The sequence below is a fragment of the Cinclus cinclus genome, chromosome 10 (assembly GCF_963662255.1).
Source record: "Cinclus cinclus chromosome 10, bCinCin1.1, whole genome shotgun sequence".
NCBI classification, from domain to species: Eukaryota; Metazoa; Chordata; class Aves; order Passeriformes; family Cinclidae; genus Cinclus; species Cinclus cinclus.
In genome coordinates, this window is record NC_085055.1 from 20,457,371 (window position 1) to 20,480,208 (window position 22,838).

Consider the following 22,838-nt stretch of genomic DNA (forward strand, 5'->3'; position numbering starts at 1 on the left):
TCTTCCTTCATGGTGCCAGCACTAACAAGGAGCCACTTCAGATGTAATTAATGAGCACTTGATGTTCTCTAGGTCAAGGGGACACTGCATGGCATGAGCTGGAGGAGGTGCTTAATTAGTTCCTGTTAGGGATGGGAGATGATTCCTTCCCAGCCAGGAGGGGACTGTGCTTTGGGGAGCCCAGTGGTGATGTAACCCCAATTTCTCAGTCAGAAGAGGGGCTGGAATTATGGACTGACATCGATGGCTCCCAAAATCTCTAGTTGCAGAGGAAAGGTGCATCTTTTTCAGGGGGTTCATATCCACAGCCCCTGCCAGCAACTCTGTACCTGGGGGAAGAGCTTCTGGAGATCCTCCAGGAATTTTTGTGCCTGATCATTCCCTGTTGATGAGATGGCTCAACAGCTCATGGAGGCATTGAGGGTGAACACCATGTGCTGGGTTAGGTGGCACGTGGAAGTATCAGCTCTTCCAATACTTACCAGTACTTATCTGTGTCTGTTGACTCTGGAGTTTCACATTGCTGCAGTTCATGGGGGAAGAAAATATTTCTCCATGGAGCCTGATGCCGGCAGTGGGGGTAGAGCATCTCTGGGGGTTATGTTTTTGGGACATAAGTCCTGGCCTGAATCTCAGTCCCCCATTTTTTTTCTCCTAACTCATTGTGAGGCTCACTGTGGATGACAGATGGTGGTGAGACATTGGCCTTGAACACTTCCAGGGATAGGGCAGCTGCAGCTTCTTTGGGCTCCGTGTGCCAGGGCCTCACCACCCAAGAATTTCTTTCCAATTCCCAGTCTAACCTTGCCCTCTGTCCATGTAAAGTCCTCCCTTGTGCTGTGACTCCAGGCCCTTGGAGCCCCTCTGGGCACTGGAATCTCCTGCAGGCAGGGGTGGTGACCCTGGCAGAGGGGTGCCAGGCTGCGGCTGCTAAACCTGTTTTTAAAGAAGAATATATGGAGGTTAAATAGCATCAAATCCTTGATGACAACTTCATCTCCCTTTCATCTGTTGACTCAGAATAATGAGCTGGGGCAGTGAGGATGGTGAGGAGCAGCCTGTGCCTGGTACTGCCATGGCCACATGTCTGCTGCTCACTCTGCTGTGAACCTCCCTGTATATGTGTATGAATTGTCTGGAGTTTTGATTAATTTATGCAGTTTGATCACTCCAAGTGGCTGGTTCATGGCAAGGAAGTGGAGCTGTGGTGAGGCAGCTGTGGCATGGGACTGGGCAGTGAGCCTGCAGCCAAGTGGAAACTAAAACAGAACAAAACCCGAGTGGGAGAACAGTGATTTGGAAAAGTGACCATAACAAATGTTGGGTTTTTTCCCCCCGCTGGCTGTTCTGGAGAGCAAAGTGAGTTCCCTGCCCTGTGGCAAGCTGGCAGCCCCGTGGCACCATCTGCCCAGGGCGTGCCTGCTCTTCTCTTTGCATCCATCTGGGACAGATTTTCTCTTCAGACCTTCAAAATTCCCCAACCATGAAAAACAGAGAGAGTGAAGCCCAGAGTGGTGATTAAATGGGTGAGCACGGACCTGTTGGGAAGCTGCAGGCAGTGAGCAAGCCAGGCACGTGGCAGCCTGAACCAGCTGCTTCCATGCCCTGCTCCAGGCTTAAACTCCTTGTTTAGGGCCATGATGTCACCTAAACAGTTGGTGTTGAAGCTCCTTTGTATCCAGAGACCCTTCATTTTTCCAAGCAAGCCTTTCTGAAGGAAAACTGCTGCTGGGTGAGCGTTGACTGCATTTTGCTTCCAGCACAGCATGCACTGTGGTGAGCATTTCAGTCTGTGAACACCTTGCTCCATCAACCAGGTATTTGCTCCCCTGGAGCCAGGGGTGGTTTTTTTTGGGAGAGGTGAACAGGGATGCATCCAATCCTTTTGCTTCTAATACGCCTTGCACAGCTCCTTACCCCTCAAGCACCTTTGAAATCCTGCCCTGCTCTAATTCATTTCTCATCCTCGAGAAGAAAAGAAGAAAAAAAAAAAATCAGGCCTGAGAAAGGTAAAACCACATTGAATTTTACTTCCCTCCATGAATAAAGCATGGCAGGCCGGCTCTGACTTTAATTTACATGTGTCCCAAGGCGGATCTAAGCCTGTTCCTCCCGAGGTGGAGGACTGGTTTAATTAGCGGCTGTCACACGGAGCAGGGGCCACATTCCTCCGTGCATCCCGTGCCTGCAGGATGCTGGCCCGGATGCTGGGAAGCTCATGTTTATCTCATGAGTTTATCTCATGAGTTTATCTCATGAGTTTCTGCCTGTACAGTGCTGAAGGAGAGGAACGCAGTGTTTGTCACTTGAATGGCCCCGAGGCAGGAGCATCTCTGTGTGATCCAAAATCTACAAAACGATGAAGTTTGCACCAAAATGAGGTTTTGGGACAAGGATCTGGGGACAAGGCTCTGCTGGGATATCCTGTTCCCTTGTGCTGCAGTTTCTGGCATGGCTTGTGGTTCTGTGCTGAGCTCCCTCCTTGGGAGCAGGAGGATATTTCAGTGCTGGAATGCTTGGATTTCCCTGTTCCTCCACCCAGGTCATGCTCTTCTCCCTACACCAAGGCCTGGATGTTGGGATTTGGTGGCTGATGGGGTGTTTAAGGGCTGAGTCTCTTTCCTTGGCATGGTCAGGAAGGTGGGATCCGTGTACCCTCCCAGCTCTCCTGGCTTGGCATTGCTCCCAGTATGGAAAGCTCTCTATGGTAATTTGTGGATGCCTGGGGGAGAGTGGCATGGCAGAGCACCCCCCAACACTGCTGGCTGCCTGCTGGGCTCCCCGTGGCCGGGTCAGGCTGAGATGTTCCTGGAGAAACACTTGGCTTAAAAGAAAAGGCAATCAGATGATTAAAAAGTAGGTATGGGGGCAAAATCCTCACAAAACAACCTGCCAGCCCCCTCCCCAGCAGAGAGGCAGGAGGGAAAGGTTGACAGGAGAGCACCATGTAGGGATGCAATTAAACCTCCCCACTTGGATGTGTGCAGGGAGGATAACAGGGGAGATGAGAGCAGGGTGGGAAAGGAGCACCCTTGTCACCCTTTGATGGTGGGAGATGACAGCCCCTGCCTGAGGGTGACAGCCTCCCCAATTCTGCTGCTTTTCCTCCCAAATTGCTGCCTGTGTCATCATCATATCAAAGACATTGGAGCCCAAATGCAAGGACTGTGTGGAAGCCCAGGGTCCCTGTGTGTGTGTCCCCAGGGAACACGGTGTCAGCAGTGCCCCTGGCACTGACCTGGAGGGCAAGCACGAGCCCTGGGAAGCTGTGCCAAGTGCCTGCCCATGTAGTCACAGCATCCTCTCAATGACGCTTTTCTGTAGCACACAATTTCGTGTGGGTGTTTATTTTTATTATTTATTTGTCTGGATGGTGTCTCTTAGCTGAAAGTGTCTCTGGGAGGATGTCCTAGCTGGCATCTCAGCTGCTCAGGGTGACAGCAGGATGGCAAGGAGAGCATTTTAAAACACCCATCTCTGGGCTAACTGGTTTGAAGGCTGAAAAACGGATGGGTTTTTTTTCTTCCTTTACTTTTTAATGTATTTAAATATAGATTCAGTGTCAATGGTGTCAACAAAATGCACGAGAGGTTTCTAACAAGCATCTCCTCCCGTTTTTGGGGGGGTTTCATAAAAAAATTAAAAGCACAAGGTGTTGGGTTGAGGAGCCAGTATTTTTTCTTAAAGATAAATTATAGTTTGCAGAAAAGGGGGGTTTTGAACCTCTTTCTGGCAGGCTGCAAATGCAGTGAGCCACAGTTTCTCCTTTTTTCCTGACCTGTCCTCAAACCCTGCTGCCCATCTCCCAGGGGTGCTGGTAGGTGCTTCCACATGTCTTTTTGGAGCAAGGTTGGATCATCCAAGCTCTTTAGTGCCTTTGCACCTGACAGTGCTCTCCACACCTCCAGCTTGCTTGAGGGCATCATCTTGTGCAGCCCTACTGCTTCTACCACAACTTTTCATCACCTGCTGTGCTAGAGAGCCACAGGTGTGCTTAAAAACATGGGGATTGCCCTGGAAATTGTTGGACCCAAAAGGGAAGCCAAAACAATTGTGAATTTGGGGATACCTTGGAAATGGGGTTAGCTGTGTCACAGCAGGGACAGAGGGGCATGGGATGGATGAGGCACTGATGACTTGGATTGCTGGGTGCTGGTGAGGGTTATGGCAGGTCAGGGCTCTCTGAATTGCTGCTGAATCTGTAATTCCTTGGAGAAGCTCCTACTTTAAAATCCAAGAAGGAAAAATGCCACTCTGCATCCCCAGGGAGCTTTAGAGCAAGTTAATGTAGAGGCAATGTCTCCTTTCTTTCTTCCTTTCTTCTTTTTCTTTCTTTTGACTTAAGCTTCCCTGAGAGAGTAATTAAAAAGTGCAAGTTCCAGGTGCTAACTGAGAGGATTTAGTTTGAGAGTGAAACGCTTGGATACCCCCATGCTTGAATATCCCCACACTTGCAGCCTTTCCACAGAGGCTGTGGCTTGCCTTAGGCAGCAGCAGGGATGGATGAGCTGAGAGATCCTGCTTATTTCTGGCTCTTTCTTTGACTCCTGGCACCTCGAATACAATGATGCAGGATACAGGTGAGTGTTAAGCAGTAAAAAGCCCTCTCAGTGCTGCTTTGTGCCACCAGTGCTTCCATATTCCATCCTGCTGCTGGGCACTGAGCAGACTGCCCAGGGAATGGGCATGGCCCAAGGCTGCCAAGGCTCCAGAAGCATTGGGACAATGCTGTCAGGGATGCACAGGGTGGGGTTCTTGGGGTGTCTGTGCAGGAGCAAGAGCTGGATTGATGATCCGTGGGGATCCCTTCCAACTCAACATATTTTGTGGTTCTGTGATTCTGTGGTTTTGGCATTCTCAAATTCTGTGGTTCTGTGATTCTGTGATTCTGTGACTATGTGATTCTCAGATTCTGTGGTTCTGTGGTTCCCAGATTCTGTGATTACCAGATTCTGTGATACTGGGGGCTGCAGGGGGAGGTGGCAGTGGGGACACAGCTTTGCGGTGCCTTCACTGAGTGTTTGCCTTGTGTGAGACATGTGACATATCCCTCCTCTGAGCCTTTGAGTGGGGGTAGAAGAGGTTCAGCTCTGGCTGGGAGTCCCCAGTTGTATCCAGCCCTATGGCCACATCCTTACAATCACCCCTTGGACATGATGGCAACTTGCAGCTATTTTTCCCCCAAACTTCCACTGATGACATCTTGCTGCAAGAAGCCTGAGTTTCACCAGCCCCTCAGTGATGTTCTCTCCCACTCCCAGGCACGTCAACCCTGGAAAAGGGGTCCTGCTGGCAAGCTGGCACCTGGGATGTGCAACATTCCTGGTGTGCAGGCAGGATGATGGATCTGTGGGCAGCTTTGGATTGTGGGGGGGTTAAATGCTGAGCATCCTCCCTGCCGAGCAGCACGGAGGAGTTCTGTGCCTCAGCATTTACAAACACACCCTTGGTGCCTAAATGTGAGGAAATGGATAGTTAAGCACATCATTAATCTTATCCGGCCCCCATAATCAACAATCAATTAATTCTTCTCCAGGCTGAAGAGATGTGGGTTGTGCTGTAGGCTGGACACTGGCAGAAAGAGCCTCTTCCCACAGACGAAGCTGAGGCAGAGCCTCATCCTGCACTTGTCCAGCACACTGTCATGGATGCAGGCCTTGCCAGCTCCGGGAAGCTCTTGGAGCAGCCCTTAAATTAGGGCAAATGTTGCACTGGCCTTTAGTGGGGTGATGTAGTGCTCCCTCCTGGGCTCGAGTCCTCCATCTGAGCCTTGCACTTGGACTGTAGGTTTGCCATGTGAAGGATTATGGATCCCACCGTGGCATTGCAGGGCCCTGGGGGTTTGTGTTGTGTTTTCAGTATGAGGTTCATGGTTCAGCTCCCCCAGAAAGAGGCGACACACCAGCAACAGCCAGAGCAGAGTGCTGCACCCATGGCATCTTTGGGAGGGAGGAGAAAGCATCCACTTCCCCGAAACTGTGGGAGGCTTTAGGCAAGCACAGTGTAATTACAGGAGAGAAAAGCTAATTGGTAATAATAGCAATTAAGAGCCACATGCCTGCAGATTACAGGAATTTTTGGATAAGTGAAGTGATAACGGGAACCTGTGGACACTGGGGTGCAGGGTGCCATGTTCAGGTGTTTTGACAAAGCGTCACTTGGATTAATTGTAATTAAACATTAACAAACCTCTTCAACCAACCCACCAACATGCCCTCAAGCTTAAAACTGAGGCTTGTTCATAGCACTGCAATCCTCTCATCATCCTCCTTCCCTCCTCCATCCTCTTCCCTTAAAACACAGGTGGATGTTCCCTGCTACCACTGCCTTCCCCTTCCTGCTCCTCCAAAGAATCTGGCATGTTTCAGGTGTGTTCTGACACATCCTCCACCTCCAGAGCTCACAGGTTCCCCTTTGCACATCTCATGGCTGCTCACCCTTCCTGTGGGAGCACAAGGCTGCTGGGACATGGTGGGGGAGGTGATGGTGGGAAGGGAGAGGTGAGGAGCTGGAAATACACTCGAAGCCTTGGTGTCCATTTGTGGTTTTGTCTCTTGTCTTGTGTGTCTGTGTAACTCTGCCTCCTTGTGCTGTTATGGGAATAGGGCTGTGTGTGTGTGGACTGGGGAAGGGTCTGCATCCCTGTGCCTTCTGGTGTGGAGCATCCTGAAGGTGCCCCTCAAACCTTCTGGACTCCATGGTGACCCTGTGTGTCTCACTGCCCACTGCGTGAGGCGGTGGGTTATGGCCCTGAGTGCTTCCTTAAGATGCCACAGGCATGGGATGGCTGTGGTGGGATGTGGAGGACTCGGCAGTCCTTCCGTGATGGGGAAGAGGAGGGACAGTGGGAGATGGTGGCTGGTTCCTCTGGAATGCCATGTCCTCACCCAGCTGTCAGGGCCACTGGAATGAGACAATTAATTGCAGCCAGTTGTGTGCCTCAGGCTGGGGGGGGAATCTTCTGAATAGTAAAATTGTAAAATATTGTTTTGATTTATTCTTTTATATCATCTATTAATATCTGGAAAAGCTGTGTGAGCAGGAGGCCTTCATGAGTTTTGAGTGACAGGTTAAAGGGCTCCAATAAAGATTAGATGGTCCACTATCTCCCAAGGAAATTGCATCAAAGTGGTTACTCCTGCTTGCTCCTATTAATTTCCTCTTCATGGCTGCTAGGAGATGCCTCATATCCTGATGCAGCAGACAGGGGCTAAGAGGCACTTTCCATTATCTCAATCATCGCCGTGTTTATGAGACACGTCGGGTGTTTCCCTGCAGAGCTGTGCCTTGGGGGGGATGGTGTGGCAGGGGCAGAGCTGGGAGCTGAATGGGGCTGGGATCACCCTGGTGTGAGGCCAAGAACAATCTCTCCTGGGCTGGATGGAAGTCTGATCCCTTGGGTACATGTGCCAAAGTACAGATATGCCCTTCTGCAGCCTTTGGTTCCGTCAGATTTTGTTAGATGTCAGGGATGGATGAGCATCCATTCATCAGTGCCCATTGCTGGGGATGGGTGGGGTGGGGTGGAGATGAGGGACCCCATCCCTGTCACTCCATCCTCGCCTTCTCTCCGCAGAGCAGCGAGATGGTTGATTAATGAAACCTCCCCTGTGGCTGATTAAACCCTCACTGTAACTGGAACATCTTCTCCGTTATGAATTAGTTGCCATTTCCTGCTTGAATGAGCTCAGAGCCTGGGAAGCTCCAGCCCCAGGCTGAGAGGGATTAATGGGATGGACCCATAACACACTGTCATGGGCGTCACACCGACTTTTTAATTAAATATTTAAATTTTGCATGGAAAAAGAGCTGTGAGACTTGAGCCAGGCTGTTGGGGGTGGTGGAAAGGGACCGATCAGCAGAAGAGGAGCACTGTCCTGCCCCTGCTTGTCCATGTCCCCATGGGTGCTGCCAGGGACAGGGGTCCCACAGCCCCCTGCCATCCCCCTGCCTGGGTATGAGCAGTAGGGCGCAAAGCAGATACTGCAGCCCCCTTGCTCTGCCTGGCTAAAGGTTGTTGCCATGTGGTTGCAGTGTTTGTCTAGCGGCTTCAGGAATAATCTGTAGCCAATATGGAAAATTCTGGCTGTCCTAGATTCATGGGAAGGTGCTACCCCATTTAGCACTGATACAAGTATGAAGCTTTTCTGTCTCTCCTCTTCCTCTTCCTCTTCTTTCTCCTCTCCTCTTCCTCTTCTTTCTCCTCTCCTCTCCTCTCCTCTCCTCTCCTCTCCTCTCCTCTCCTCTCCTCTCCTCTCCTCTCCTCTCCTCTCCTCTCCTCTCCTCTCCTCTCCTCTCCTCTCCTCTCCTCTCCTCTCCTCTCCTCTCCTCTCCTCTCCTCTCCTCTCCTCTCCTCTCCTCTCCTCTCCTCTCCTCTCCTCTCCTCTCCTCTCCTCTCCTCTCCTCTCCTCTCCTTTCCTCTCCCAGGACCTGCTTTCCCCTGCATCCTTGGAACAGCTCAGGACCCACTTATTTTGCTCTGTCTTGCAGCTTGCCCTGCAGGGACGTTCAAGGCCAGCCAGGGCTCGGGGCTGTGTGTGCCGTGTCCCCCGAACAGCCGCTCCAGCGCCGAGGCCTCCGCGGTCTGTGCCTGCCGCAATGGCTACTACCGGGCAGACTTTGACCCGCCGGCCGCCGCCTGCACCAGTGAGTACGGGACCAGGGCTGGGGGCTGCAGGGTCTCGCTCCCCTCGCTCCTGGGGCAGCAGCAGGGATAAAGTCTCAATGCATGTGGAGTTTGTTTTATTTTCTCCCCCCTGTCCCACTGTGGATGGGTGTGCAAGGCGGACGGGTGGCGTGGCTCCACATCCCACCTTGCTGGCAGCCTCTGGAATTTATGCATCACCCGGGCAGCAGCAGTGATGGCAGGGAGATAGTCCCCAGGATAAATTAGGATTTAAAGTTATCTCCTCTGTCTGTCTTGTTCATAGTCTTGCAGATGGAGTATTTTTTAATAGGGGGAAGGCTGCATTAAGCATTGGTATTCAGCGATGCGTCGCCTGCCTGAGCTGCCTGGCATGGCAGCAGTGTCCTCAAGCCTGTCTTTTGGTGGAAAGAGAGCCCAGGAGAGAGAAAAGAGCTGCTGTGCTCTTCAGCCTGCTGGAAACTGAGGCCTCAACTCCCGCTAATATGTACTCCAGGTTCTTGAACCAGCCTATCATGGAGCTTTAGCACAAGGTTGCTCCGGACACCCCATGCTGGGAAGTGCCCAAAACACACATCAAGGAAACAAGGAAAGGATTTGTGTTTTTTGCTGGATCACCTGAGCTCTCATACAGGTATTCAGCAGGTTGCATAACTACAGATAATCTACAGGTCTTTATTACGCCTCATTACATGATTACACTGATTTACAACAGTGCTGCTCTATAGGAATACAGGAAAAAAAGTCTCTTTGCTGATTTTTATTTCTTCTCGTCAATGCTTGATTTTGCAGTGCTCCAATCTGAGGTGCCATCTGTTCACCCACAAAGTTTCTCTGTGTCAGGGGAGTACATAACATTGTGGAGCTGCAGGCAGTGCCCTGGACTGGAACCCTTCCAAGGGTGATCCCTGCAATTCGTGGGCCCCTGCAGAGGAGAGAAGGGGCTGCAATTAAAGTGGGAGGAATTTGTGGAGGCAGAGTTTGCTACTGGGAAAGGGAAGAAATGTGGGTTTTTTTTACTTTTCCTTGAAAAGATATTAAGTGCTTAAGGTATGGAGGGAGGATTGGGATTAAGGTTCCTGAGACAGGTTGCAGATTTTTGGGGGTTACTCACTAATATTGATTCCATTGAGCCTTTGTGACTCCTGCAGTCTTATTCCCCTGGGGAATCAAGGTCCTTCTCCCTGATCCTGTCCCTGCTGTGGCCCCTACAACCCTCATATAACTCTCTTTGACACCTCCACTGTGGAGAAGCCTGGCAATGCTGTGGTCCTTCAGGTACAGGGAAGCCTTTTCCAGCAAGGATGCTGCACTGCTGCTGCTCCACGACAGTCACTTTTACTCCTAAAGAGGAAAATGGCTAAAGGGAATGGAATTCTATTATCTTAAGTTTTTTTAAGGCTGTCATTTCTCCGGGCATTTGAACAAAATCTTTCATCCGCATTATCCACGGCAGCAGTTTAGAGAGGCTCCCAGAGTGTCTCCATGCAGAATGACCTCTCCATCCCACCAGCCATGTCACCATGGTGCTGATGAATCTGTCCCTGTCCAGCCTTTTCCCTGGCCACTAACGGGGCTGATTTATCCACAGCCCTAATGATGTTCCCTGGCACACATACACAGGAGGAGGGCTCCTGTGGGATGGGTTTCCTCAAGACAGACTGTGCTTCTCTCTCTTAACCCTTCCTTGCAGGTCAAGTCCTCCATCATTTTTATTGCTCCCTGTATCATGGCAAAGTCCTTTTTCTTTCTCGGAAGTGCAGCTCCCAGCCTGGCCAGCATGAGGAATTCCTTGCTTCCCTTATTTGCTATAACCAAGCAGCTGAATTTTGTGGTTTTGGCTGTGGAGCTGTCTGGGCTGACCCTAGATCCTTCCCCAGATCTGTGCACATGTGTTTGTACCTCACTGATGCTCTCCTGGATTCCTCCTGAATGGACTGCAGCTCCAATCTGGCAGGGCTTGCAATCGGAGCCATGTTCAATTCCCATCCTCTGAAGCATTTGCAGTGGCTCCTGGTGGCTTTGATCAATGCAGTTTTAATCTCATCCAACATGGGAGCTGCTTACAAACCATGGAGTGTTGCTGGCTCTCCTCCATGCTGGGAAATTCCCGGGTTTCCAACTTGAGACATTGAACCCTTAATAACCACTTTCCATTTTTGACTTTCTCTTCTCCTGCTGCTCCGCTCGTCCTCCACGGTGCTGGCTAAGTGACTTTTTTCTTGCTGGGATAATCTGGTCGAGGTGCTTCTTCACGTGAACACTGTAGTTATCTCAGCATCTCCTGGTGAGGTTAAAATGTCTCCATCTTCACGGACAGATCTGCGTGCATTCCACAGGGAGGTTTTTTTGAGACTTAAAGCGGGTTTGTGGCATGGAAGTTGTCATCTCCACCTGGGAATCTTATGGAGGTGGTTGGAAAGCCTGACCCTGAGCTAAGCAAAGCTGTGGACACCAAATCCCTCCTGAGGGAGGAGGTGATAGGTAGTGCAGAGCCCTGGGGTGTCCTTCTCCGTGCCGGAGCCTCCACGGGAGGGCAAGGACCTGTCTCAACGCCTCTCCTTTCCCACAGGTGTCCCATCCGGCCCCCGTAACGTCATCTCCATCGTCAACGAGACGTCCATCATTCTGGAGTGGCACCCGCCGCGGGAGACGGGCGGCCGGGACGATGTCACCTACAACATCGTGTGCAAGAAGTGCCGCTCGGACCGGCGCGCCTGCTCCCGCTGCGACGACAACGTCGACTTCGTGCCCCGCCAGCTGGGGCTCACCGACACCCGCGTCTTCATCAGCAACCTCTGGGCTCACACCCCCTACACCTTTGAGATCCAGGCGGTCAATGGAGTGTCCAACAAGAGCCCCTTCCCTCAGCAGCACGTCTCCGTCAACATCACCACCAATCAGGCCGGTGAGTCCCTGTGATGCCAGGCAGTTTGGCTGTCCCACTGCCAGCTGTAAGCTCTGTGTGGAGTCAAGCTCTGTGCCCAGAAGGGAAAGTTCCTGGGGTGTGAGGGTGTGTGATGGCTGTGGTGCCCCCAGCCTTGAGTAGGGAGAAAGGCCGGGAGAAGAGGAGGGAAGAAGAATAGGGATAGGGAAGGGTAGCCTGTGCCTTGGGTAGGGTGAGAGTTGGCTTGTGGGAGGGTTATCTGATACCTGCTTTTATCTCCCTCTAGATTGCTTGGGGGTGAAATGGCACCACCACTTTCCCAGCTGGGAGAAGGGAAATGGGGTGAATCCAGCCTTGAATGACAGTGTGACTGTGTTACAGCACACAGGGAACAGCATCCTGGGGCTGAGTTCAGGCTCTGTCTCCTCTGGCACATCCCTCTCCCATAATTTTAATTTTGTCTCCTTTTCCAGGCTCCCCCGCTCCCTTTCCTTTCCAGTCAGGCATCAGGAGCTGAATGAGCAGCTCTGGGTCAAACAGGAATGCTGGTGGGGTTGGGTGTGCAGATGGCAAGGGAGCAGCTAGTCCTGGGATGCACTGAGGATCAGAGGGTGTGGAAACCCATGTGCGCTGGGTTTAAAATGGGAATGGGAATTCCTGCTTTGTGCCAGGGCAGGCAGCCTTCACCATCCTGCTCCCTCTGGATAGCACAGTGGAGAAACCTGGTGTAAATGTTTCAGTGTAAATATTTCAGTGTAAACCAATGTAAATATTTCAGTCTCCTGGCTCCAGGGAATACAAATTTACACTTGTGCCTGGCTGACATCTCTGTCTGCTGAACCACGTGCAGCCAAACCTGCCTCTTGTTTCCAGGCTTTTTTTTGCCTGGGGTGGATTTTTTGGGGTGTTTCTTAGCTCTTCTCCCACCATGGGGAGCTGGGAATAGCCGGGTTCACCCTCATCTGTCCATCTGTACCTCAGTTGTCCCTGTTTGTCTTGCAAAGGCTGATTACAAACACAGAAATGCTGGGCTGTGGGGTAACCTGATGGAAATTCCTCAGAGATATCCAGGGCATTGGTGCTCTCCCTCTAAAATCTCTTTGGCTTTGCAGCAGGTTTTTCCAACCATTTTCCCAGCTCCATCCAAGCTAATGGGAGTTAATAAAACAACAATCAATCTGAATGCTGAATTTCAGACCATGAGCATCTTCCTGGAGCAGATGTGAAGAGATTTTAAAAAATATAATATAGATTAAGTATTCTGAGTAAACAAAGGCAGTCTTGAACTATCCACATCTTCCATTGGAACCATGAGAAACAGGGCTCCTACCAGCTCCAGATTCCCTCCATGGCAGGATCCTGTGGCCCAGGCTGGTTGTGCTGGGAGGGAGGCATTTTCCCTGCCCAACATTACCCATACTCTAGACATGGTGAGGGGGAGTAGAAGGAGGGTGGAGATGGCTGGGCTGGGAGCTGTCTCTGTGGACAGGAAATGCCAGTGCCCCTTTGGATGTGGATACCTTTCTTTTGATAGGATTAAGTGCAGGATTAGGGCTGTATTCGCTGGCTCTGCCCCTGACAAGTTATCTTGGAGGGCACAAAGCATTTGGAAAAGGGTCTCCTGACTGATTTGGTGGCTCAGTGTCCCTAATGGTGGAACAGTGTTACTGTTTTCCTGGGAGAAGCACATTTGGGTGCTGTGGATGAGCATCCCCTGAGAGCCCCTAAGAGCAGCCCCAGCAGCTTCCCTGGGGCCAAAGCTGGGTTGGAGGGTCCCTGCTCTGGTTCCCTGTCACTATCCTCAGGGTGGGCAGATTTTTGCTTCCTCACCCCATTTCTGAGAGCATGTGGGGTTGCAGTTGTGGCACAGCTCTTTGGGTGCTGAGTGCTGGCTCCCCAGAGAGGCTGTTACAGCAAAAGATGTCACACAGAGCTGACCCTTGTCACCAAACCTTAGTTTGCCTGTCTGGGGAGAGCTCTCCTGTGTCTCTCCCACCATGGGAGACATCCTTGGAGCAAGAAGTCCCAGTGAGAAGGAACACCAAGGATTTCCAAGCCCCTAATTAAAATGAATAGTTGGTTTAAATAGCAGAATTCCCTCAGTGGCTTGCTGCTCAGCTTCCATGTAAAGCTGCTGAGATGCTGTTCTTCCCACTGCTAATGAGTGAGCTGGTCCCATGGGGAAGCCAGCCACAGTTATGGGAGATTTAGGATGCCGTGGGGATTTTCCCCCTGCTCAGGGCCATTTTTCCTACCCCTCTCCATTAATTTTCCCTCGCTCCCCTCTTCCTCGGCAGCCCCCTCCACCGTGCCCATCATGCACCAGGTGAGTGCCACCATGAGGAGCATCACGCTGTCCTGGCCCCAGCCCGAGCAGCCCAATGGGATCATCCTGGACTACGAGATCCGCTACTACGAGAAGCTGAGCCGCATCTGCACGCCCGACGTCGGCAGCACCGTGGGCTCCAGGCCGGCCCCGGTGAGACCAGGGGGAGCCCTGCCCTGGGGGCTGGGCTGGGGACATGGGGGCAGGGGCAACATCCATGGGCTCTGAGGCAGGCTGTGCTGGGAATGGTCATGTAGGACAGGCGCCAGGTCGCCCGAGCTGCCTCCAGAAGGTGGGAGCGAGTTGTGACTGCAGATGCTAAATCACAGAATCAGAATCACAGAGCAGCTTGAGTTGGAAAGGACCTTAAAGCTCTTCAAGTTCCAACCCACTGCCATGGGACACCTCTCACTAGATCAGGTTGCTCAGAGCCCTGTCCAACCTAAGCCATTCTGTCCCTGTGGCAGCATTTGTCCAGCACATCAGTGCCCGTGGCTGCCTTGGCTCTGCTGTTTGCTAGGATGAGCAGGGACCTGAATCATGGGGATGGCATCAGGAGGAAGGGAGGGGGTTGGAGAGGACCAGGGAAGGTTATGGAGGTTGTCCCTGCCCCGGGTCACTGCCTACCACTGGTCCTGTCCCTGGCAGCTGTCCTGTCCTGCAGGGGACACGCTCCCAACCGCTGCAGTGAACCGTGCCTGGCCCAAGCTGTTCCGTCCCTCCTGTGTCTCGCCAGCTCTAATGAATTCCTCTAAGTATGAATAATTAGATGATGTCACCAGTGGCCTCTCACCAGCAAAGGGAATGTGGTAAAAAATGAGTAGAGATGCATGAGGTTTCCACCAAGGTCTAGGCCAAGGACCTGTGCCAGCAGAGTAGGACTGCAGGGGTTGGGGATCTCAACAAAGAGTTACCCTTTAACCTGTTTGAGCAGGGTTTCATAGAGCACATTATGGTGTTTAGTGGCATCACAGAATCGTTTGGACTGGAAAAGATCTTTATGATCAGCCAGTTCCAACCCCTTTGCTGTGGGCAGGGAACACCAGGTTTCCATAACGGGGATGTTTCTGAAATGCACAAGGACATCAGTCATTTGAGGAGGAGGAATCTGTAATTCATAAATGTTTTTTGCTCTGGATGATCTTATTGTTTCCCTCTTCTGCTCCATGCTCCCTGCTCTCCTGGGACAAGGGGCTGCCTGGGAGGCACGTGCTGCAGGTGCCTCCCCACTTCCTCATGGGTCCTGTTTCATAAAATCATAGAATGTCCTGGGTTTAAGAGACCTTGAAGCTTATCTTGTTCCACCGCCTGCCATGGGCAGGACACCTTCCACTAGCCCAGGTTGCTCCAAGCCCCATTCAACCTGGCCTTGGACTCTTGCAGGGATAGAGCAGCCACAGCTTCTCTGGGCAACCTGTGCTGGGGTCTACCCACCCTCACAGGTGGCAAGATGCCTCTTCTGAATATCCAACCTAAATGTATTCTCTGTCAGTGGGAAGCCATTCCCCCTTGTCCTGTCGCTCCAGGCCCTTACAAATTGTCCATACCTATCTTTCTTGTAGCTCCCTTCAGGTACCGGAAGGCCACAATTAAGTCACCCCAAACCTTCTTCCAGGCTGAACAGTCCCAATTCTCCCATCCTTTCCTGTGGGATCCTCTGTGTCAGGGATGCTCCTGAAGCAGAACTATAGCCTCTCCTTTATCCCCCCACAGCCACACCCCATCCCTACCCTCAACAGGGACAGGTGGGCTGCAGTCCCTCTGCCCTCCCGCTGTCCCCTGTCGCTGTCCCGCTGACCGTGGCTGTCTCTGCAGGACCACAACGAGTACAACTCGTCCATGGCGCGCAGCCAGACGAACACGGCGCGGCTGGAGGGGCTGCGGCCCGGCATGGTGTACGTGGTGCAGGTGCGCGCCCGCACCGTGGCTGGCTACGGCAAGTACAGCGGCAAGATGTGCTTCCAGACCCTCACCGACGGTGAGTCCGGCCGGGCTGGCGGCCTGGGGGTGTCTCCAGCTTCCTGCTCTGACTGGATTAAAGGAGTTTGTCCGTACAGAGCTCTGTCCCAGCAGGTAGCGTGGCGGGAGCCGCGTGATTTACGGCGGTGTCTCGTCAGCCGCCAGCGGGAGGAGCGATCCGCTCTCAATCTCCCAGCTTCGGGTTTTCCCTGCTGTTTATTCCTGTCTCTGCTGCTTTGAGCTGTGGGGCATGGTGTGGTGGGGTGGGAGAGGAGGGTTGTGGACCCTTGGAGGAAGGACTCTGGGATTCTTGGAGTCCATCTGAGCCATCAGGGCAGAGCTGGGATGGTCAGCTCTGAAAGCTGATTCCCGGTGCCAAAGGGGTGTGTTGAGCCTGCTCATGACCTTCATGGCTTCTTCTGGCCCTGGCCCTTCCCTGCAGCCACAAACACTGGCTTCCTTTAGAAACTACTGACCCACAGGAGTGTTTCCATTGATCCCAGCTTCAGGATTTATCCAGAAGTTGGTGAGTGAAGCAGGTCCTCCTACTCCTGGGGCAGCTGAGAGCACGTTCCCTGTTGCTGCTGACATGGTTCCTTCTCTGCTTAGGTGACATCCGTGGCTCCTAGCCTCACTGCCTGTCTCTTCTAAAGCTCTACTTCTTTCCTAAAGCATTTCTTCTTCCCTAAAACGGGTCACCCCATGCTTGTGTTCATACTGAGTGCCAGCTGGGGTAGGAAGAGGAAAACCACGCCGGGTGACCAAAGGGAAGGAAATAGTAATAAACCCCCCTCCAATGCCTCAAATATTCAGGATTAGAGAAGCGAGAAGAAAAATCCTGCCTCAAATAAGCAATTAATTGAAATTTAATAAGAATGGATTGTGTAGCTTATTAAATAATAATTGATTGTTAGATGAGAATTTCTCAGGATTTAAGCAGCATGCAAGAGATAAATCTAGTTGCCAGTAATTAACTGCAGAGTAGAAAATACAGATAAAGGGGTGCTGAATGCTTTCTTTTGGATGAGTTTTATTTTAACCCTTGAGTGTGGCTGTTGGCACAGCCTGGCAGACCTTGATGGAGTGATTGGAGAGAGGGATATTTCTGAAATGCTACAGAAGCCCCAGGAATGTGGGATCTGCTGGATACTGCCTGTTTGAGAGTACCCACACCACTGATGGGGCAGGGAAAAAGCAGGGAGACGCATGGGGGGGGTGCCAGTAGCTTTTTGGGGTTTCCCCCTGGCATATCCAGTCCTCCAGGTACCACCTTGGCTTTCACCCCAGCCTGCTGCTGAAGGATGCGGGGTGTGGCTGAACAGACAAAGAAGGTTCTGAGGGATGTTTGGTGGGGAAGGGATGCTGTGGGTGCCATGGCTCTGCAAAAGGACTTGTCTCATGTTGAGATATTAAGACCTACAAGCAGACCTGCGGCGAGGGTTCCCAGGTTCTCCTGAGCCTCACTCCCAAAGTTCACCATTGTGTGGTGGACACTGATGTCTGATCTGGATGAAGTCTTGCACAGCATTCTCTGGCTGGCTTGGTTATTAATGGCATTTTCCTCCTTTCCTACATCTCATAGGAATTTTGTGTTTCTGAGACCCCATGTTAAAATTGGTTAAAGTGGCCGACAGGTTTAAGTCTTAGAGTCTCAAAAAGGTTTGGGTTGGAAGGGACCCTAAAGATCATTTCATTCCTGCCCTCTGCCATGTGCAGAGATACCTTCTGGTAGATCAGGTTGCTTAATAAATAAATTCATTGAGGAAAGGGAAATATCAAAGCCATGGAGAAAGCCACCTTGTGGGCCTCATCACTTTGGGAAACTGGGCCCGTGCACATTGGTCTGACATTATTTACAGGATCTTCTCTCCCCTTCTTTAAGCCAAAGGTGTGTGAGCCAAGCATGACAATCCTACCCAGTGCAACATGGCAGTGGCTCATCCCCTGCCTGGATCCCCCTTGTCCCACCACCTTGGGAGCAGCCCCCATGGAATCAGAGGGCATCCCTCCCAAAGACTGCTCTCACTCCATGGGTGTGCCAGGGAGGATTGACCCCATCCCTCTTCTCTCACAGACGATTACAAGTCAGAGCTGAGGGAGCAGCTGCCTTTGATCGCGGGATCCGCGGCGGCCGGGGTGGTCTTCATCGTCTCCCTGGTGGCCATTTCCATCGTCTGCAGCAGGTGGGTCCCTGTGGGATCAGAGTCCCTGGAAGGTGGGGGTGGTAAGGTGCAGATTAGGGGTAGGAGGGGTGGGATGGGGGACCCGTGTGGCCAGAGGAAGCAGCACGATGCCACTGCTCATAGAGTGTTGCTGGCGGGGGAGCGGTTTGGGGCCATGAGCAGGTGCTGATCCCTGAAGCCTGGCTGTTGTCTCCCCTGTTCTCCCAGGAAGCGTGCCTACAGCAAGGAGGCGGTGTACAGTGATAAACTGCAGCACTACAGCACCGGCAGAGGTGAGCAGGGAAAGTGGGAAAAGCAGACAGGGGAGATGCTCCCAAACCTGCATCCATCCCAAACCTGCCCCACTCCTCCCCTTCCAAAGGGGACTGTGGAGTGATGGGAGCCCCCATGGCAGATGGACAGGACCATAGGGTGGGAGTGGAGATGTCCACATGTGTCTGTCAGGGTGTGGGGGAGGGTGGGCTGCAGTGGTGCAGGACTGTGGGAGGGATTTGAGGAAAGATGATGGATTTGGGGATATTCAGGGGCAGGGGGGATGTAGGGAACAAGGGAGGGGAAGAGGATGCTGTGAAGACTCCCAAAGGAGGAAGGAAGGGAGAGAGGTGGTATTAAGGGAGGGTAAGCCCCTGATGTCCTGTCACAGGCTCTGCCTGGGGCTGGATCTGTGCTGAGTTAGAGGGATTCTGGATTTTGGGAGCATGGATGTGGGTGCTGGTGGCTGACATTGCTGCTGTCCTGGCTGTGTGGCTGATGCTTGCCCTGTACCTTGCTCTGGGAAGGATGTGCAGCCAGTGACTGGGAATGTTGAACTGGCTTTGGGCTGCTGATCCCCTTGGCAAACAATTAGGAGAGCCTGAGCTTTTCCTAGGAGATCTCTGCAGCTGGTGGGACTGTGCACTGGAATTAGTTCCAGGTGTATTTGTGTGTAATGTCTGCTCTGGTGCCCCTCCAGCAGGCAGCACTGCAAATGAAGATAAAGCAGCAAAGCAGCAGCTTTGGGGGGCAGGATTTTCCTGGTGTTCACCGGTTCCTTGCCCCATCCCTGCAGGATATAAATCCCATTTATGCTCTCCTAGAGATGCTTCCCAGGTGCAATTTCCTTGTGGGAAGAACCATCTTGGTTCTGGGTGCCTTGCTGGGGGAAAGAGGTGTGGGATGCAGGGATGAAGGATGGGTGGGGGAGGCAGGGAGCAGTGTGGGTGAGCAGAAGGGGAGGAATGGGGATGGAGCAGTTGGGCTTGCAGAGAAGAACGGGAGGGCTGGAGAGGGCTAAAGAGGGATTGGAGATAAGCAGGAGAGCCCAGCCAAGAGAGCAAAGCACACTGGATCTCTTTAGACCCTCTTGGTGTCACACTGATCCCTCCCATTGTCGTGGCAGCACTGTGGGGAGCCCTGAACCTCCTGGCAAACACTAAACTGTTTTCCAAAACATCACTGGGTGATGACAGACCTGTGCTTTTCCTCCCTCTTATCTCCATGTTTCTGCACTGTAGGGGACAGGGCAAGATGAATTTGATGCCTGATGGATAAACTCACATCAGGCTGCAGGCAGAGTGATTTTTCACATTTTCCCCCTGTTTTGAAGCATTCCCTACTACACATGCATCTCTAGCTGGCCCCAAGCAGCCCAAAATGCAGGATGCTCTACCTGGATAGGTAAGCAATGCATCTTGTGCCTGTCCTGGGTTTCTAAACCTGGGGGCTGTGATGACTGGTGTCAGAAATCCAGGGTGCCAGCAGTACCCTGTCAAGGTTAGTGAGCCTCCGGGTGCTCCATCAGTGCAGAGGCTGGATCAAAACAGGTGGGAAATTTGTGGTGAGCGACTAATGGAGTAATGAGAGCATCCTCTGGAACAAATCACCATGTGTTCAGTGGCACAGCTACTACAGCCTCCCAGCACAGCTCTGCCATCCCTCCAGCATACCCCTGGGATCACCTGCTGCTGGCAGAGTGCTCCAGGTGGATTTTGGGGTGAGATGGGGTCTCTCGTGGTGTACTTTTTGTGGTTTATCCCTTCCATTGCTTCACTGTAGGCTTTGAGATTGGGGAAATAGGAAAATCGCCCTGTTGAAGCACCAGCAATTCAGCAGGAAGGGTATTTTTCTGTCCCCATGATATTTAATGCCAAGGAAACATGATGCCAGAAGGAATTGGAGTCAGGGTCGTGGTGCAGAGCGCTTCAACTTTTGAAGAGTGCTAAAAAATTGTCCTGGTCTGCAATAGTGAAGAATGGAGTAATGCAGTTTTCAGGATTCTTGGGATGATTTTAAGAGCACAAAGCATTTTGCAGGCAGGCTCACCATGGATGCCTTTGGTGGTGCACTCCAGTACCTGGAATTTCACCTGGCTTTTGCTGGTGTGGGAATGATGACCTGGGTGCTGAGGTTGGCAGAGATGAGGAGTGGGTTTAAGTGCCCAATCCCTCATTTGGATGGGATGAGGAGGATGGGAGGAGCTCATCCTGGTGATTACTGAGCCTGTGGGCAGACCCTGGAGCACATCAGAGGGTGTTTGAAAACCAGCCTGTCTTGACAGGGGACAGGAAACTTGAGCATTGTTTTCTCCTCTATTTTTTCAATCGTTTGATCAGTGAGCTAGTCTCCCTTATGATCCTGTAAATCCCTTTGTAATCCTGGCTGGAGCATCAGCTGCTCTTGTAAAAGAATTTATGGGGCAGTTAAAGTGTATGAGACAGAGCCATAAAGGGATTTATGAAGTGGGAGATGCACAGATGGCTTCATTGCAGTTTCCCCTGCCTCTGAGGTGCAAAACTTCTGCCCCAAAGGCCCCTTTTGGGGGTGGGAATGCTCCTGCCTGGTCCTTCCTGAGTCCTTGATGCCCCACAAGCAGCTCTCCCCTGGCACCAGCAGTGCCCACTTCAAGGCTTTCATGCCTCCTCCTGAATTATTTTGCAGCTGGGAGCTGGTTTAGATTCCTGGTGCAGAGGTGATGCTGTGGTCCATGCATCCATTTGTATGCCAGCTCTGGAAGGACTCTGGGGAGCAGGGGTATGATAGGATCATGGCCTTGGAAAGGTCTTGAACAGTGTAACTGAGGGCTGTTAATCCCTCTAAGGGTGAGGTGCCCTGGGGAGGGCACCAGGCAGCAATGTCCCTCCTGAGATGACCTTGAGGGGCTGCTATGCCATCCATAGTCCCCTTTTGGGGTGAGAAATGGCACAGGAAGTTGGCTCCCCCCCTCTCTCCCCCCCAGGAGGACACCACAGCCTGTTGTAGGTCCCTTTTGGGTGGCAGTACCACACCAGTGTCTCGCTGAGCCCTGTGACCTCACTGTGCCTCACCACTGTGCCCCTTAGCAGCTCTGTCAGCCCCTGACATCCAAACGTGACATCTGCAGAGCCATTTGGGAAATCTGGGGACCTGTTTTCGTTTTTCCCCCTTGGAAAAGGGCAAGAGCCCACTTTCTGCATGTCCCTGCAGCATGGCCAGATCCTGCTACCACACGTTGCCCCAGCTGAGGGATTGCACGTGTGTCCCAGCATCAGGCCAAGTCGTATTTCACAGATGCATACAGGTTGTTGGTTATAATTGCTGCACTCTGTCAATTTAGTAGCCTCCACAAAGCCATCAGAGGCCTTTTTGGGTAAATAAATATTTCTTCACTAACGTGTGGAGCCTTATAAAGCCATCACTGTAAAGCCAGCGTGCTGTAGTTCAAGTCTGTAACTGCTCCCATTGCTGTGGAGGAGGAAGAGGAAGGATAATGGTAGAGGAGCGGAGGGCAGAGAGGGAAAGGAGGAGGTAGAAGGTAGAGTTGGGTAAGTTGTTGCCCCAAAGGGGATAATAAAGGGGATAGAGGTCTGTGGAGGTAGTGTAGGTGAGTACAGTGATAGCAGCCACTTGGAGAGTGTGAGGACAGAAGGGTCTCCAGTTCTTGGCCATGGCACAACTACTCTTGGTTTTCCAGGCTGCCCAGAGGCCATGGTGATCCACTGTACTTGGCATTGTTTAAGGCCAGGTTGGATGGGGCTTGGAGCAAACTGGTTTAGTGGAAGGTGTTTCTGCTCGTGGGGATGGTATGGAATAAACTTTGAGCTCCTTCCAACCCAAACAATTCTATTAACTCTGTTTCTGTAATTCTCTCCCTTTTGCTGTTGTTCCTGTCTTCCCTGTAACAAGGGTCTCCAGGGATGAAGATCTACATCGACCCCTTCACCTATGAGGATCCCAACGAAGCCGTCCGAGAGTTCGCCAAGGAGATCGATGTGTCCTTTGTGAAGATTGAAGAAGTCATTGGGGCAGGTGGGTCTCTCTGTCCTGCTGCCCATCCTTCCCTGCCCTGTCTGCTGCTCCTGTGTGGCTGTGCACCTACCTTGAGCAACTTTGTGGGGGAGCATGCATGCTCCTTCACCTGAAAGGCCTCAATGAAGCCTTGAAACATCAGCCTTTCCTGGGTTTGTGATGGGTTAGGGTGGACATGAGGTTGTTTTATGGTCTCAGAGTTCCTCTGAGGTGGGAAGTGTTCCAGGAATGTATTCACTGGCTGATCATGGGGCCTCTTGGGATTTTCCATGTAGCTTTTCCCTGAGATAATAAGAAAAGCCCCATCTCACTGTGTCATATTCCCCTACATATGTATATATACACACACATGCGTGTGTGTGTGTGTGTGTGTGTGTGCTCTGTGCTGTTCTACTGCCATTTTTAAATAACTGTGTCATACTCTTGGAGGAGAAAGTGAAAAGCCAGGGAGGGGAAGCTGTGAGGAAGCAATGAGTCAGTTTGTTTGGGATCAAGTTCAGCAATGTTTCACCTGCCCTTTGCTGCTCATCAAGGCAGAGTGGCTGCAAACATGGTTTAAATGTAATCCCTCCTCAG

At 51.9% G+C, this 22,838-nt stretch overlaps 1 protein-coding gene across 3 annotated transcripts in view; it reads left to right on the plus strand.

The window, feature by feature from the left end:
• The window catches only part of EPHB1 (EPH receptor B1), a 43,340-nt gene that overhangs the window by 14,737 nt on the left and 5,765 nt on the right, over positions 1-22,838 (plus strand). The window contains exons 3-11 of one of the 3 annotated variants that reach the window (XM_062499289.1): positions 8,491-8,646; positions 11,217-11,552; positions 13,829-13,977; positions 15,673-15,835; positions 17,891-17,999; positions 18,207-18,284; positions 19,757-19,767; positions 20,400-20,411; positions 22,140-22,262. In XM_062499289.1, coding sequence (XP_062355273.1) covers positions 8,491-8,646; positions 11,217-11,552; positions 13,829-13,977; positions 15,673-15,835; positions 17,891-17,999; positions 18,207-18,284; positions 19,757-19,767; positions 20,400-20,411; positions 22,140-22,262 — 1,137 coding nt within the window. Of the gene's footprint in view, positions 1-8,490; positions 8,647-11,216; positions 11,553-13,828; positions 13,978-15,672; positions 15,845-17,890; positions 18,004-18,206; positions 18,285-19,756; positions 19,768-20,399; positions 20,412-22,139; positions 22,263-22,838 lie in introns of all 3 variants that reach the window. The other 2 variants (XM_062499287.1, XM_062499288.1) reach the window with 2 other exon arrangements.